The sequence below is a fragment of the Schistocerca nitens genome, chromosome 8 (genome assembly GCF_023898315.1).
Source record: "Schistocerca nitens isolate TAMUIC-IGC-003100 chromosome 8, iqSchNite1.1, whole genome shotgun sequence".
Classification (NCBI taxonomy): domain Eukaryota; kingdom Metazoa; phylum Arthropoda; class Insecta; order Orthoptera; family Acrididae; genus Schistocerca; species Schistocerca nitens.
In genome coordinates, this window is record NC_064621.1 from 212,534,674 (window position 1) to 212,553,399 (window position 18,726).

At 37.6% G+C, this 18,726-nt stretch overlaps 1 protein-coding gene across 1 annotated transcript; it reads left to right on the top strand.

Annotated features, from left to right (window-relative positions):
• The first annotated feature begins 6,790 nt into the window (after window positions 1-6,790).
• LOC126198797 (protein lethal(2)essential for life-like) lies at window positions 6,791-16,403 on the top strand. Its single transcript, XM_049935366.1, has 4 exons — window positions 6,791-6,947; window positions 7,070-7,288; window positions 15,776-15,997; window positions 16,086-16,403. Exons 2-4 carry the CDS (start codon window positions 7,070-7,072, stop codon window positions 16,212-16,214), a joined length of 570 nt encoding a protein of 189 aa, XP_049791323.1. The 5' UTR covers window positions 6,791-6,947; the 3' UTR covers window positions 16,215-16,403.
• Window positions 16,404-18,726: the final 2,323 nt, after the last annotated feature.

Here is an 18,726-nt window from a genome sequence, read left to right on the forward strand (position 1 = left end):
TGTAAATGGAGGTGGCATTAACAGTGACGAGCGGGGCGCCATGTGGTAAAGGAACAGGAACTGTGGAGACTCAGTGGATGAAATGGTTGGCATCTATTACATAGGAGGGTAGGTTACAGGTAATACGCTGAAGGTGTTGGTATACAAGAGATTCGCTCATTGGGGGCACAGTAACTGGGCACAATGGGGCATCCTGGGTGGTTGGGTTTATGGACTTCAGGAATAAAGTAGGAGTTAGGGTTCCGTAGAGTGGTAGATGAGAGGAGAGAGATAGACTCAGGAAGAGCTTCTGGGATGGGCCTCAGGATTTGAAAAGAGACTGGAGATCCTGTTGTATTTCTGGGAAGTGGCACTGTGGCAGGGTTTGAAGGTGGATGAGTCTGACAGCTAGTAAAGTCCTTTCACTGGGTGACCCTTGTGATTCTAAACCACAGTGGTGGAGCCTTTGTCGGCAGATATGATTATAAGGTCAGGATCAATTTTTAGGTGGTGAATTGCAGTTATTTCTGTGGATGTAAGGTTAGCTTCCATGTTGAGGGATTTGGGGAATGATGGTGAAGTAACATGAAAATTCACAATTTTAGCAGTCTTTTTGGTGTGCCTGTCTGTGACTCAGCATCTCCTCTATATGGAGAGTGTCACTCTGTTATATATTACACTGATGATACAACACTACCTACCACACATAAGCGATTTTCGATCTGAATACAATAGCAAAAGAAACTCTTTATATGGCCTTGGACTGGTTTGCAGCTAATAAGCTCCTGTGTAAACCTGATAAAAATCAGAACTCTTATGGGTATGTCAAATAAAGTAAATCTGCTGGGAGGGACATATCAATCACACATGTGACAAGATGTCATATCTCATTTTGAAACTTAGGGATGTAGTGAACTTGGATGACCTTAGGGTGACATCCACTACTAGGCTATTCCAGTCACATATGATATATGGTCTGATTGTATAGGGACACTCCCCTCACATAAAGAATGTTTTAAAAATAAAAAAAATAAAAAAAAATTCTTACGCTTAATGTGTAAAGCAGGTCATATGGAGCACAGTTGTCCTCAGTTTTTTTCAGGCTCCAGATATTCACAATTACAAATTTATACATCTGTGTGTCCATGCTCTACACTATTAAAAATAATATTTCATAATTTGCTGCTAGGGGGATGGGGGGGGGGGGGAATTCACAAATAAAATACCAGATCTAAAGTTAATTTAAATTTACATGTTAGCAAGAACTGGAAATTCTCATAAAGTGAACCCACTCAGATTTTTCAGAAAATTAGCAACTTACACTTGGACTAAAGATCTAAAATTATTGAAATTAAGTGGTATAGCTGGCTGTCAGATCACCCATTTCAACATATTAAAGATTTCTTGAGAAACCTAAGATGATATTAGCATTTAACAAATCTTCCTACAATTTATTACATTATTATGTTCTGTGATTATGTTAAGTATAATTATGTCTTGTATACTCTATCCAGGTATTACATACAGGGTTTATACCATACTATATTATAGTGTAGCTTAGAAATTTTCCTGTAATATATTTCACTATTGCTGTGTTTAATATGTATACTACAGTTGAAAGTTCCTGGCTGAATAAAACTGTGTGCCGGACTGAGACTCGAACTCGGGACTTTTACCTTTCACGGGCAAGTGTACTACCATCTGAACTTCCCAAGCACGACTCATACCCTGTCCTCACAGCTTTACATCTGCCATTACCTCGTCTCCTACCTTCCAAACTTCACAGAAGCTCTCCTGCGAACTTGCAGAACTAGCACTCCTGGAAGAAAGGATATTGCAGGCATATGGCTTAGCCACATGGTATGCAGGAGAGCTTCTGTGAAGTTTGGAAGGTAGGAGATGAGGTACTGGGAGATGTAAAGCTGTGAGGATGGGGCGTGAGTTGTGCTTGGGTAGCTCAGATGGTAGAGCACTTTCCTGTGAAAGGCAAATGTCCCAAGTTCAAGTCTCGGTCCTGCACACAGTTTTAATTTGCCAGGAAGTTTCATATCAAAGCACACTCCACTGCATATTGAAAATCTCATTCTGTATACTACAGTCAACTGACATTAGATTATTTTATTACTATGTATGTATTACTACATCAAGAATTTTATTCACCATAGATCATTTTACAATGATATTGGCTTCATCATACAGGATAATAAAATAAACAAGTGTCAGTACATTATAGAATACATTTCAAGCATGGCAGTGTACCAAATTACACCAGGATAGCTTCTAAAAGTTAATGCAATAAGCTATACTATAATCTAATATAATGTAGTATTGTATTGTTTATTGTATACACTATGTAATTACACATGATTAACCACAGCACACAATATCTTTAATGACAGACAACTTTTAAATGCTAATATCCTCCTCAGGCATCTCAAAGAATTCTTTAATGTCATAGAATGGATGATCTGACAGCCAGCTGTACCACTTAATTTTAAAAAAATATAACCATAGACTGAACACGAATTGGCAGTTTATTGAACATTTTGAGTGGGTTTACTTTGTGGGAATTTCCTGTTCTTGCTAATCTGTGGTGTGACATGTCTAAATTACCCTTAGCCAATGTGTTGTGTTCATGTATTTCTCCTCTGGCAATAGATTCTGAAATACTATTTTAATATAGAGTACAGACACATAGATGCATAAATTTATAATTGTGAGTATTCTGAGTCTGGAAAAAAGAGGACGACCGTGCTCCCTATGACCTCTTTTACATATTATGCATAAGACTTTTTTTTGTTATTTCAAGATGTTCTTGATGCGAGGGGAGTGTCCCCATATAATCAGACCATATGAAATATGTGACTGGAATAGCCCAAAGTATGTCACCCTAATGTACTCCAAGCTCACTACCTCCCTTAGTTTCAAGATGAGGTATGCCACTCAAGATATTTTTTCACATACGTGATTGACATGTTCCTCCCAATGGAGTTTAGAGTCAATGTGAATACCTAAGAGTTTTACCGACTTATTGCCTACTTCATTTGATGTTCCCATTAAAAGTTGTTGGGTTTTATCAAGATTGCACAGGAACTTATTGGCTGCAAACCAGTCCAGGGTCTTATCAAGTGTTTCTTTTGTTAGTTTATTCAGCTCTGAAATGTTCAGATGTGTGGTAAGTAGTGTTGTATCGACAGCATAACACACGAGAGGGTGGGCTATGTTTTAAGGTAAATCATTAATAGCTACAATGAAGAAGAAGGGTCCAAGGATAGACCCTTGTGGTACATCTGTGCTGATTTCCATTATGCAATAATTTACATTTCTGACTGAAGCAAATTGTTTTGGTTACTTAAATAAGAATTTATTGCAGCTAAAGTGCTCCCTCTCACCCCATAAAACTCTAGTTTCCCCAGTACTATGTCAACAGAGATGCAACCGAAAGCTTTGCTTCAGTCACATAATACCAGTGACACCATGTTATTGTTTTCAAAAGCTGTTAAGGTTTGGTCAATGATTTCCAAGATAGCCCCTGTTGTTTTTCTGCCTTTACAAAAACCAAACTGACTGCTACATAGGATATTGTGTTTTTCAAAGAAGCTGCTTATTTGTGTGTGTCAGTGTCTCAAATATCTTTGAGTATATTGGAACAATGGAGAATGGTCTGTAGCTTTGTGGAAGATGTTTGTCCCCTTTTTTTAAAAACTGGGACAAATTTTGATACCTTAAGTGCATCTGTAAATACTCCAAATTCTACACATTTATTAAAAATAAAAGCTAATTGTTTGGCGACTGAGTGTATTCTATTTTTAATTACATTATTTGATAACCAGTAACAGTCCATACTTTTAGAACATGAAAATTTGGATACAGCTTTTACAACATCGGCAGGTGTGACAGTCCTCCATTGAAATACCAGGTTAACAGGCAGTGATGTTCCAACAAGGTCCATTGCAGATGAATTTGTTGCTTTAATACTGTTACTTATTTCTTTAACTGAGTTTAAAAAGTATTGATTTAATTCTTCAGGTTCTAGTAGAGCTGTTTCTGTGCATTTTGGTGTATTCTGTTGTTTTATTATTTGCCATGCTGCCTTGCATTTATTGGGAGCCCTTTTATATAGTTCTCCACTGTTTGATTTTTTGCTTTCCTTGCCATTGCTAGTCTACGTTTTATATCCTCTCTACTTCGACCATCATCAGTTATTTTGCAAGGAAAGCGTTTCTGAAGAAGAGAAATTTGTTAACATCGAGTATAGATTTAAGTGTCAGGAAGTCGTTTCTTAAAGTATTTGTATGGAGTGTAGCCATGTACGGAAGTAAAACATGGATGATAAATAGTTTGGACAAGAAGAGAATAGAAGCTTTCAAAATGTGGTGCTATAGAAGAATGCTGAAGATTAGATGGATAGATCACATAACTAATGAGGAGGTATTGAATAGAATTGGAGAGAAGAGGAGTTTGTGGCACAACTTGACAAGAAGAAGGGACCGGTTGGTAGGACATGTTCTGAAGCATCACGGGATCACAAATTTAGCATTGGAGGGCAGTGTGGAGGGTAAAAATTGTAGAGGGAGACCAAGAGATGAATACACTAAGCAGATTCAGAAGGATGTAGGTTGCAGTAAGTACTGGGAGATGAAGAAGCTTGCACAGGATTGAGTAGCATGGAGAGCTGCATCAAACCAGTCTCAGGACTGAAGACAACAACAACAACATGATGTTTTGCCAGAAGTAGTTTAGCTTTGTAGTATTTCTTGCATTTCAGATATGACCTTTGAATGTTCACGCTCTGTTCTGCTCCTTGGTTAGCGGCTTGCTTATGTATCTGGTACAGCATATGCATGTTTCCATTAATTTCTGCTAGCTCTTCTGTAAACCAATTCAGACTTTTCTTTTTCATTTCACTTGGATATCTAATTTTTTTTACTGATGAGCAAGAATACTATAAATCTGTGTACTTTTGAAAGAAGTTATCAAAGGTAATTTCAGCTTCCCTTTTTCCAGATTGACAGTTATATATAAAGTCCCAATCTGCACTTCCTAATCTATCAACAAATATTCTTATATCCAAAAACAAAGATGATGTGACTTACCAAATGAAAGTGCTGGCAGGTCGACAGACACACAAACATACACACAAAATTCAAGCTTTCGCAACAAACTGTTGCCGCATCAGGAAAGAGGGAAGGAGAGGGAAAGACGAGAGGATGTGGGTTTTAAGTGAGAGGGTAAGGAGTCATTCCAATCCCGGGAGCGGAAAGACTTACCTTAGGGGGAAAAAAGGACGGGTATACACTCGCGCGCGCACACACACACACATATCCATCCACACATATACAGACACAAGCAGACATGTCAGTTTCTGAGACCAGAGCCGCTACTTCTCAATCAAGTAGCTCCTCAGTTTGCCTCACAAGGGCTGAGTGCACCCCGCTTGCCAAAGCAGCGCTCAGCAGACTGGATGGTCATCCATCCGAGTGCTAGCCTAGCCCGACAATGCTTAATTTCGGTGATCTGACGGGAACCAGTGTTACCACTGCAGCAAGGCTGTTGGCCTGCTATGCCTTATTTCACAGTAACGTCTGCTATCATATTCTGCTATGAGGTCGCTCTGCAGAATGTGTGAACATATTGTTGCTACAGAAGGAACTAGTGAGAATAATTACATCTAGGAAAAAAATAATAATTTGACAACTGCAAACTTATCTTTGCTAGATATGCAGTTACGAATATTTACAGCCAATATGTGTTCAACTGCTTCATTCACATGAAGCTGAACATGATAAGTTTTTGTGTTTTGGTAGCTGATGACAACAACTGGTAACAGAAGTAATAAAACAGAAGAGTAAAAACTGCCCAGTGCTTTTTTAGTACAACAGTCAAATGACCCTAATTTGTTAAGATATTTATGTTTCTGGATTGCAAAGGTACTAACATATTGTAAACGAATGAACTGTAACTCTGCGGCATTTCTGGACGAGCAAGGCATACGCGCCAAACAACGACCATATTCATAAGTTATTGTAAGTATTTGTATAATAAGCAACTGATAGTCGCCAGTTACGTCCGCGACTGGGACTCCGAAATATTTGTGTCCCTTATAGTTCAGTTTTTTTTATTACAACCGCTCTCTTCTGCTTACTTCTTATTTTTAAATATTTACACACGCATTTGCGTAAAATAGTTTATACGCCAATAGTAAGCCTACTCTCAATACCGTACGAATGTATCTCAGTTGTTAAGAAGCACGGTCGAAAATCTCTCTCTCTACGGTATTTCGTTACTTTATATATTGTAATTGTCATTTGAGTTTACTGGGGCTGTTATTCGATTTATCTCTTTGCAGACATTTTAACTTAGTACTTTTTTTCATTTTCTAAGAGTTTGTGATCTATAGGAACAATAAGTTGTATGGTTTTTATCTTGCGCGATCTGCTTTCCAACTTTTAATAGCCCACCTTTAGAAAAATTACATACATTTTCCAGCAATCAAGTCGCAAATACACACATTAATTTTCGTGTCGTACAATCATTTTTATTTTGCCATTGTATTTTATATGTATTTATAAAATTAATAGCAATTGATTATTATTTAGTATCAGTCAAAGTAGTTTCGCAGCAGAAGGTATGTACTAATCGTGTAATTAATTTTGAAAAAAAAAATCAGAAATAACAAACAATTTTTGGTTCTCTGTTATATGAAATTACGAACACAGTCTTGCATTTGTTACAATACTCTGTATACATTGGTTTGAAATTCTGTGCTAGAAACATTCGCTACATGTTGATTATCGATTAGAGCCAGGAGAGTCACGAAAGTTCTCGACGCGGGAAGTTCGCCTATATAAACGCCAGTGTCACCTGAGATTGTGTCGTATACCTCTCGCTACTGTTGTTGTCAAGTTACGCTGGTTAATTTGTTGCCTTTTCATTCAAAGCAGTTGTCGTTGCTACAAACAGAAAAGGTAAGAGGAAACGTGTGTATACTATCAATTTTTGGAGTGTAGTTGCAAGTTGTTCTGTCTTGTATTTGTTACAAAATTGTGAAACAATTTAAAGTATTGATGTTTTTGGTATTCCGATATAGATGGCGACTTTACCTTTGGTTGTCAGACTCCTTGACGAGCTAAACCAGCCAGCTTCCCTATTCGATCAGAATTTCGGACTGGGAATGCTTGCGGACGATCTCATAGCTCCTCGTATTACTTCTGTACCATTGCTATCTGGCTATTATAGACCTTGGCGCCATCAGCCTACTAGCCGAAGTGGTACTTCCAACATCAAAAACAAGAAGGAAGGGTTTGAGGTAAGTGTTAAAATTATTTACGTTGTAAAGTGGTCCGTTTTATGCTTCAAAAAGGGGCTGTGGGGGTGAGGAACGTCCTAGACGCTAAAATTTCTAGACCCTTCTCCTCCCTTTTCCCCTTGTGCCCCCTATTCCCCCCCCCCGTCCTTTTAGTATTATGATGAATGCAAAGCTACGATTTAATGAAATTACTTTGGCGGCGGCGGGGTTTACCAGTTCAAGGTGTGTAATTTTAAACTCTCGTAAGTTAAAGGAAATTTTTCGGAGAATGAACACCGTATCTGAGGGTAAGGGTACTTCTAACAGCATAACAAAAAAATGCAAACCCCCCCCCCCCCCCCCCCCCGCGCCGCGTCCCTCGCAAAAGAAATTCCAGTAACTTCGCCAAGCAAGCGGGTAAGGCTGTGCATCTATTAATAGTGGTAAAGACGCCTTCACAAAGAACCAGTGAAGGCTAAAAAGGCGTCCACAACGAATCTCGCAGCCCACATGTTTTCTCATTTGACTGTTTATAGTGTGCACTCCTAATATATGATAGTTCAACTTATTGCAATACCTTAAAATATTTAGCCTACATATTAAGTGTAAAATGTAAGTTATTTACATAAATTGAATATTTTCAGTATGATTACAATACATACAACTGCATCAAACCGGTCTCTAAACTGAAGACGGCGACAAGAAGTTATCCTTAAGTTCAGTCCTTCCAATCGTAGTTCCTCAGGCACTAGGAAAGATTCTTCACAAAGAGTAGACCTGACCATTGAGAATTTCCAGCAGCTCTGGCTGACTTATCTTCCCAGCTGGCTGTTATTTCTTGGATTATGAATGGGCATAGGCTTTATTTTTTTTTCTTTCCATATCTAAATGTACAGAAATCAATTTTTTTTAGGTCATTGAAGGCAGTTTTTCATGAAACATTTTGTTTGTAGATGGTCCTAATGGCTTCATCAAAGTATCGTTCAAATTGAACGTGGTCTTGTTAGCACAGTGTGCAAGCTGTTTCATAAGTACTGTGTAATTTGCAACAAGCATTGTCTCAATATTCCCATTGAAGCTAGTCAACTATAATCCCCCAAAATTTTGTAGAAGTAGCTTCTTCCCATCTTGTTTAGTCTATGCATATATGTGAACTCGACTCTTCTCATGACCAATGTTTCTCATTCACTGTGGTGTTGTCAGCATACAGCAGTTCATAGTTCTCACTGAATTTAATATTGTTTACAAATAAGTGTAATAGATATTTGACATGTACAGATCGTTGTGGTGTTCCTTAAAATCACCTATTACAGACCTATGTCCAGGTTATGTTATCACATACTACTTTAGGGCATTTATCTATTGCATTGTATGTTACTGTATGCCATATTTCACATTTCTCAGTGCTGTATGGCTGATTGTCAAAAGGCATCAGACAAGATCGTGCAGAAACATAGCAGGTAGTTTTTGTCTAATGCGTCTATAACACTCTTTGGCTTGATATACTAGTTTGAGTAGATTCCCTTTCTGGAAACCATGTTGTACTGTAAGTTTAAAATTCTGTAAGAATGTGCTAAACTTACTACACACAAACACTTCTAATATAAACCAGCTAGATACTAGTCTCTAGTTATTTGGATTATTTCTCTCCATCCATCCAAAAGAGATTCAATTATTTCTTTAGTCACATGCTTTATTAGAGAAGATCGACATTTCAGCTCCTGATTTCGTGAATTCTAATTTCTGAATTATGTTAAGTTCTTTATTTGTTCCAGGAACATTGAGTGGGATGTTTGCTCCTAAGATGTTTAACCCCAGATTTTTTTAAATTAATTTTGAACAATATCTAAAATTGTTCATTATATTTTTGTTAACTTTCACTATTGTTCAGAGTTCTCATTGACTTTAAAATCTGTTGTTAAAACCTGTTGTTTAAAATCTTCTGGCTGAATCTGTATTTATTGTCCTAGTCCATTTTTAATTTCATGATTAGAATTTGCTGTGGCTCTATCAAACTGGGTTTTACTTCTCTTGATTGCCTGCACTTCTGCTGTTTCTTTCTCCATGCTCTGTTAGTTCACTGGAGTTCTGAGTTAAATAATATCTAATTATTTTCTTGAGGATCTATTGCTTACTGTAAACTTGCTTCTGACAGGCCATTTTGGAGACTATGAAAATCGTGCTTTAGTGTTGGCAAATGCATTTTACTTCTCACATGTGCTGCACATTTTCAAATTTTCTTCAGAATTATTTTAAAAACGTTGTTTTTTAACTTAGACTCCTGACACCTCACTTTGCTTTTTTGTATGCAAAAACATTAAACCATGATAGTTGGATTGCTATTTATCCAGAACTTTTGCTTCACATTCACTACTTAAATTGTTGTTAACATCAATAATGGTCTGAGTCTGATCAATTTTTTGTCAGTACATTTTTTTATATTAAACTGCAGTAGTGTTCTTTCAAATTTTTTAGGTTTTGATTCTCAGGATATTTTATCATGCTTAAAAACTTGATGCTAGGCTCCCCAGAGAGTAGGGTGTTGCTGACCACACTCACAATACCATCACTGTATATTTTTAAAAGCATTCTGTGTACAAGAGCACATATGAAAAATCTACGTACAAATGAGGACTGCCATAATTATAATACTAGAACTCGTAAGAATTTGTATGTAGAAAGGGTAAGGACAACACAAACCCAAAAGCATGTAAGTTATTTTGGAATAAAACTCTACAATGCTCTGCCAGTGTACGTGAAGGCAATAACAGATAAAGTAAAATTTAAGACTGAGCTTAAAAATTACCTTTTAAGCAAAACTTTCTATGATGTAGATGAGTACTTTGATTGTGTGTAAATTTATTGCCAAAAATTTTAATTTATATGTCTAAATTTGTACTTTTAAAAAATGCCTTGAAAGTGATGTTCCATTATTATGTCTGTAATACTTGTACTAGTATGATAACTTTGTTGTGACAATTCCTACATCATGTAAATGATATACAGGAAGATAATAAAATGAAATGAAATGAAAATGAAATGCCATTAGAGACATTGCCCATGAAATGCAAGTTTCCTAAAGGAAGTTTGGCTAGTATTCAGTTTTCAGTAAAACTGGAGTCACGAATGTCCCACATAAGAAAAAGTTTGACCACTTAGCTAGTATCAATAAATTGTAGTTGATCAGGTCTTACGCAAGACCATTACAAGATCTTAGAATATAAAATTTAGTTCTGCTTTCCAAAGCATTCGATCTTATAAATCCTAACCTATTGCTGTTAAAACTGTATAATTATGGTGTCCGTGGTATTTCCTACAAGTAGTTAGTCATAGTTAACTGAAAGGAAACAAGAGTACATATTGCTCAGGATGGAAATGTGTACCATTTTGAATATTAAAAAGTTAATTATGGGGTGCCCCAGGGCTCGGTATGTCAGTGAAATCTGGCCAGCAGTATAGTTTCCCTCATGACATTCTATTACAACAATTTAATGACACCTGTAAAAGAAGAAATTAAAGTAGCTTAATGTAAACATAAGGTTAGGATTTTAAGAGACCTCTTCTCACTTTGGCCTCTGACAGTTACAAAGATGGGATTTTTGTGGAAGAAAACCTCGTCAGGTATTGGAACCTGTAGTAAAAAAAAAAAAAAATTAACCTGTGACTGCTGTCACCCAAGTGTTAGGTGTCCCTCCAATAGTGATGCTGGCATTCTCACTTTAAAAGGAACCAGCAGAAACAAAGCCACGATTGATGATCATATCAACACACATAAAATTTTCATGTGTGCTCTGTTCCACATAAATAGCAAACAGAGTATGCTATACCTTAAACCAGAATTGAACTAGCACTTCAGTAGCATTACACAATATATATTAATAACTTTCCATAATTCAAAAAAGTTGGTAAGACTGCTGTGAACTTCTACAAAATGTACTCAATGTAGCAGTCTGGTATAAAACCTCCAGGCTATTTATACATTGTATGCAACAGATGTTACAACAATTTGTACCATGATAACTGCCTTCCTAATTGGTTAAAATATGAAGTTCATAACCAGTTTGATTCTGTAGGTATAGCATAAACACTGTAATAAGTCTTGAAAACACACTAAAGTTTTTTTTAATTAAGATTGTCTCACTTTCTAGGCATGAAGGCCTTAGATTGCCATTCCAGGGAGTACTAAATAACTGTAAGACATATCAGAAGATCTCTAATTTAGAGTACTACTGGAGTAATGGCCTATTCACAATGCACAAACAGTTTCTTACCTTGTATGCTTGTGTTGAAAAACAAAGCATTTTTAGAAAAATTAACTTTGCCTTAAATTTCCAAACTATTCGAAAGTGGTAGAATGAAATTTCATATTTGAAGACCTTGTATTGGCAAGTTCTTAAATGCCAGGGTTTCAGGTGTATCCCTCATTTACTTCTGGAGTCAATAAAAAGCTAAATTTCAAATTTTTAAAGTTTTTTTTTTTCCAAATGCAAATAACTCATAATTTTGTTTGAGAGCACAAACTAAAGAAAATGGCCCAGTTTTTCTTCTGAGGAAAGATTACTGGCGGTATTGTCTGAAAGTTGACAAAAACCCACAAGTGCAACTGATAGTTGCACTATGGGGTCAAATGACTATATCCCTTGAAGTAATGATAGTGAAACTTCACCTGTGCTCATGCAGAGCATGTGCAAATGTTCACAGAAAATTGCAGCAAAGATGTATGGATTGATGAGTGACTTGGCGAAATAATACTTTAGATTGCAAAGTAACTTTTCCTGCAGCTGTTCCAATATGTTGGATTCCTGCTTCCATCCTCACATAAAGTAGTCTTTCAAAAACTGTCTTATTGTTACCATAATTTGTGTGCCTTTCTTATATATTCTACTGTGTTTCTGTCAGGCCTTTCCTTATCCAGGCAATGAGGCCAAAAGTATTAACACTAGAATTGAAATTGGGTTAATGCTGTCTTCTCCATTTACTTTGTTTCAGAATTGAGGAGATTCTGCCAGTTTAATTGCATATTTTATGGTTTTGTGAAACAGCCTTCTTCCTTGGAGGCTGAGATAATTGTAGGTGTCATGCTCGTTCATAGCTGTACTTACATTTGTTAGTTGTATTGAACCAAGTAGCTTGGCTATCTTGCCCTTACAAGGACAGGTCCCCAGTGGTGTAATAAGACTTTGCCAAACTATCTACACAGTGACGTAAAAGTCCAAAGGGTGGCAGACTGCAGCCATTCACCCGGGGTGGCCCTCGTTTGCAAGTAATTGACAAAAAAGTCAGAATTTTGCGGCATTTAAACACGCACAAAATCCTTCCATTACCTAGTGTGGTTGGCCAGCTGCTGTGGCAGAGAGGTTCTAAGCACTTCAGTCTGGAACCGCACTGCTGCTACAGTTGCAGGTTCGAATCCTGCCTTGGGCATGGATGTGTGTGATGTCCTTAGGTTAGTTAGGTTTAAGTAGTTCTAAGTTCTAGGGGACTGATGACCTCAGATGTTAAGTCACATAGTGCTCAGAGAGCCCAGTGTGTTCATGCACAGCTTCCTGTGTATGAACTTGTCAGTTCAACCCTTGTCAGGTGCTTAACTATTTAGAATAGTTATCAAAATTACTTCACTTTTATTCTATTAATTAGTTTAATTGTAATTTATTTCTATTCCCTTGTCACATAATTTTAATCACTGTGAACTTTTTAATTTGTTTCACTTTTTTCTCTCTCTCTCTCTCTCTCTCTCTCTCTCTCTCTCTCTCTCTTTTTTTAAAAAATTGGAATTTTTGTGAAAATGAATATAAATACATTTATCTATAATACTGAATTGGTTGAGGATTCCAGTCTCAGTTAAAAAAAGGAACTGTGTTTGTGCAATTTTTTGCGTGGTAATTGTAATACACGCATAACATAACCTAAATAACTGTTGCACTATGAACAAAATAACTTTCATAAGTAAAACTAAATTCAAGAAAAATGAGAAATAGATATAATGAATGTAACTATGTAGACAGAACACAGGGCGTTAAAACAAAAGAAATTAAATTGAAATAAATACTTAAAATTGCACTTGAGCAAAGAGTTCAATAAAAATTACTATTGAAGTGATTTCAATAACAATTTAAAAAAATTGTACACCTAACTTGATTTGGCACTGACAACCTTGTGCATGTGAAGTTATCCTACCCATTCCATCATGCAACCAGACTGGACATAACTTTAATGCTACTGAGTGTCACACACAAATTCGAAGTTTTCTTTCCTCAGTTAATTGCAAATGAGGGCCCACTAGAGCCTACATCACTGTATAAATAGCTTCAAAAAGTAGACTGTATTGCTGGGATATCTTCTTGTTAGTTACTTCATTCTCTGTTATTTATTCACACCAAATAAGTTGCATTTCTAGAAAACATTTCCACTTCTTTTAGGAGGTGAGTCAGTTTTTGTCGAAGCATATCAGTGTAAATAAGATTGTTTAACATGTAGCCCTTGTTGCTTATTGTTAAACACTCCTTGGCACTAATACTTTAGTGGTTAGAGGGAATTTAATGACATAAAGCACATTAATATGAAGGTACAGTACTTAAAATGCTTCTAAGTCTTAGGGTAGGGTGAAATAATAAAATTACAGAAACAGCATTAAGAAGTTTTAAAGAATATTGCCAAACTGCAAAGCTGGTGCTAAGGACAAACTTATGGCTAGAAAATTGGCAGAATTCTCTGGAATTCCTTGTGACAAAATTCCTTAATGTGTATGGACAGAATGGTACAGAGAGACTGATTTATTTGAAATTGGCACCAGGAAGCAAAATTTGCTCAGAAGAGAGTGGAGGTAGGCGAATTTGAAGGTGGGGCATAGTTATAGCTCAACTTAGTTGGCAACATGAATTGGGCAGAAGTGGAATATACGTGAACGGTCGCTCAATTGTCACCATGCAGTGTGCATTCTGTATCTGTTTTAATATTGTGCCCTATGTTTGTTCCTAGCCAGCAGTAGTGTTCAAAAAAACTTCAGGTAAACTGGTGATGTGAAGAAAACTGTGGGCTTTCTGTTTTATAATCCACTCACTATTCTGCTTTGAAATTTGCAGCTGCTGTTGATTGTGTACTCATCCTGTGAGTGAGACCTTCATGAACTAAAATACCTGCAAATTGACTGGTGCAGGAACTTAATGCAATTTTGTTGGTTGAGAAAGTACATGTACAGTCCTTGTTTTCATGCCTGGTGACTTATTTTCCTTAAGTGATGAGGCTCACTTATTTGAAAATTGGCAGAATATACACAATTCGAGCCCTGATTACACCCCCTGCCTGCCCCCCCCCCCCCCCCCTCCTTTCCTCCTTTCCCCCTCGGAGACCACTTCCATTGACCCTACATTAACAGCAGGTAACAGTTTGAGGTAAACTACGTATTAGGAGCTAGAATAATTTAACTGAAGGAATAATTTTAACTGAACAAGCAGTTCCAGTGCCTCCTGACAGATAAGTCCACATATCAATGAAATGGGTGTATGAGGTGTATGGTTCCAACAGGATGGTGCCATGCTGCACATGCACACACAGCACATAGCAGTATTTTGTAACACAATTCCCAGGCTACATCATGACCTGGAAATCTGGTCAGATGGTTGATTGTCCCCTGTGAGGGGCTATCTAAAACCACTTGATCTGAGTGTTGTCAGTAGGTTAAAATTGATGTGGTCATTATTGGTGCCCTGGGATAAATACTACATAATAATAGCCAGGCTCCCAAGCTGTAGGAAGACAGTGAAGTAAAACAGTTACAAAATCCAGGTATCACAAAGAAATTAACTGAACTCACCTGGACTACTACGTGAACATTACCCAAGTAGTGTAATTGTTGTTGGTGATTAATTTGTTGAACAAATTTTGAAGGAAAAATTCAAAATGTTAAGCAATATGAATTGCAGCAGCTGCTGCTGCTTTTGCTGCCACCCCCTCCCCCAAAAGAGGCTATCAAATACTATCGTTAATTATTTTCTGTTGTAAGCTTCTAAGATGTAACAGCAAGGAAAGAAATCTGATCGGTAAGCAAATAACAGTAACACTACTAACCTGTAGTTGATGGTTGATCCATATCCACGTCGTGGAACAGGCTTCATCAGCTTTAGAGTTATTCCCCTTCCTTGATTTGATTTGCAGCAGCACTCCACACAGCACACACGTAAGATTGTGACAGGTAGAAATGGTTAAATTGGAGCATTAAGGGTTTGTGTGCATCGTACACAGCCTACAGCAAATTGATTGCCTCTTATTTTTTCGCAATCCTTTGAATTTTGCTGCTGGTTTTTTAAGGTAAGAGAATCCTAAGAATCATTTCTGGAAATGATGTGAAGCAAGATAAAGTTCATAATTGGGTAAGAACGTGTACCACTGAGGTAAAATAATGTTTAACAAGACAATAAAAATTTGTTAGGAAATGTTATTGCCTTAAAATAAATGTCATGATAGCATCATGTTTAAAATGGGAAACTTAATTTTTAAAAAATTTTTTAGGTCAGTCTTGATGTACAGCAATTCAAACCTGACGAGATATCTGTTAAGATGATGGATGACTTCATTGTTGTTGAGGGAAAACATGACGAGCGAAAGGATGAACATGGTTATATTTCTCGTCAGTTTACCCGGCGTTATAAGTTACCAGATGATGCAGAGCTTGAACAAGTGGTTTCAAAACTGTCATCTGATGGTGTGCTTACAATAACGGCACCAAAGAAGGTAGGTGTGGGTAAAGTATTCTAAAATTTTCATAAAGTAAGAATTGAAAAGGTGACAATATTCTACTAATATCTTAAAATTCTTTCAGGCATTGCCACCTTCAGAGTCAAAGGAGCGTATTGTTCCCATTGTACACACAAATCAACCAGCTGCTGCACAGAGTGCACCTCCCAAGGAAGCTGGAGATAATGAGAAACAGGAAAATATGGAGCAATAATTTGTGTCAATACATGACATAAAATTATTCGGTGTTAAAGTTTCTGTACTTGCTTAATATTCGTTATCAAATAATTTTTGATTTTTGTGCAGCATAGCTGCTTGTGTTTAAGACTGATTTCTAGTTAAAGGCAAATGCTTATGTTAAGACTGATATGTAGTTAAATTATAATAAATCTTATGTTGAATGAATTCTTCATGATTTTAATGCTCTCCCCACACAAAAAAGAACTTTGGACAATGAAAATTCGAGAATAACATTTGTGCTGAATAAAAGACAGAACATTGTCAGGATACAGTACGAGCAGCAAGTGTTTAAAGGCAATGTGTTCATGAAAACATCAAACGGTGGTGGAAGTTATTGAAGATTTGTTTTAATCTTCTGAAAATTTCAGTTCCACATGTTGAAATAAAGTATAACTTGATAAATGTGGAACTGTAAAATTAAGAAATCAGTCCAAACTATGCGAGTATTTCAATAGCAATGCATTTAGTAAACTTTTGTATGCTGGTTATTTTAAAGTGAAACAAGCCTAATACAGAAATTGAACACAAATTGTATTCATTGTGTAATGGGGGGGGAGGGGGGGGTAAGGAGCTTGCACAGTACTAATGTATTACATGTATGTACATTCACAACTCTGTGATTTTACTTTCAACACTGTGTGTGTGTGTGTGTGTGTGTGTGTGTGTGTGTGTGTGTGTGTGTGTGTGTTTGTAAATCAAACGAGGCTCGACTTACACCTGGTGTAAAATCGCTTATTTGTAAGCACTCAGTAGAAAATTATCTCTCTGATCATGCCATCTCTGCAGTCCTCTGGGTAATACAAAGTTGATGAAAACTTAGTGCGTACAGACACTCTTTCCTCACATTTGATCGACTAGTACTTACATCGAAGATTGTCAGGCTATGAAGTCAGCAGGATCCAACCATACATTCCAAACCTGATGTGTTGCTACCAGTGCCAATATTATAACCACTCACTTGGCCTGTCAAAACATGGCCAAATGTGTTGTGTTGTTGTTAGAGATGCTCATGACAGCAATTGCCTGCATCCTCCTTCCCACTGCATAAGTTGTAATGATGGCGGTGCCAACTCATCATTTGTATCTGTGATTGGGTGAAGGAAAAAGTTCCTTACCCTTTTGCTAGCAAGTTTTTGGGTAGTTGAAGGCTGTGCATTTTACCATCTGGCACTTAAAGTATCATTCTGGCTATACCTTGTTCTACGAAGGCCATGGCTATGCAAACTTGAGACCTCAGATTCAGTACTGCAGTTGGGAAGTCACCCAATATTGTGGTAGCATCCATGTCTTCTACAGTTGCACAGAAAGCCACCTAATTTTCACCCCGTGCAGCGAAATCACGTGCAACACTCCCATGAGTACAGGCTTTACATCCCTCCAGCCAACAAACATCTTAGTGTTCATCTGCCAACTGTAAAGGCTCTATGAAAATGAACAAAGGCAGTCGGTCGTCTTCCCTGATTTGGAGATCCTCTTCGGAGTCCACAGGCAGACACAAGGAAAATGCCAATGGCTCTATAGATTTCTTGGAACAGAATCCTACAGCCTCTGTGCTGTGTAGCAGTGAGTCTTGGAAGTCAACACTTGGCAGCTGCCAAGGTGATTGCCCTTAGTTTGTTCACTCTTCCCCATTCTTTGTTATGGTTCTCCATTGGAAAGTTTGTGGCAGTAGATAAAACAAGGGAGAATTGTGGCTGCTTCTTTAATTGCAGCAGCCCACACACCTCTTCCTGCCTTGGGATGGCATTAGATCTTGTGGGAAGTAGTGCTGGTCAGTTGGTAACCTCCCTTGCCTTAATTATTTATGTATTTACTTAATTTTTATTGTGCAAATATCTCCTTTGGTTCTCTTCGAGAACCTGTTGGAGATTCCCTCTTGGCTGACCTCAATCAACCCTACCTCATTTGTCTTAACACTGGAGCACCCACGTTCCTTTGAGTCCACGCACACCTAGTCCGATTTGGGCATCCCTGCTTGTCGTCAGAGTGGTCTGTTCCCTCGGACATTCACTTGAGTGATCATTTCCCATGCATTGTCAGTTTGCTGACTGCTACACCCCCCCCCCCCCCCCCCACCACCACCACCTGCCTGTAAACCCAACTAGCAGCATTTAAAGGCCAACTGGAGGCTTAACCCCTACCTGCCGTAGAATGTTCAGTATCTCAAACTACTACTTTACTGAGCTGCATCCTGGTCACCTGGTGAACTGAGGCATGCTGTGGTAAGATTAGTGTGCGGAGACGTACTATCCGCATTTTTAACCATCATCCTACAATGGTGAACTGTCTGTTATAAACAGTTGTGTGTGCAGTGTTGTTGCATTCTTTCAGATAGTATAAAACTATCTGGATTTCCTGTACTACTTCTTTAAACAGTTGCACTCCCTTTGTCATGTGGGGACAACCTCTGTCGGCCCCGAGACAAAGGTTGTTTCCCCGATTTCTGACCTGATTGTAGCAGATGTCATTGTGGACCCCATTGCTAT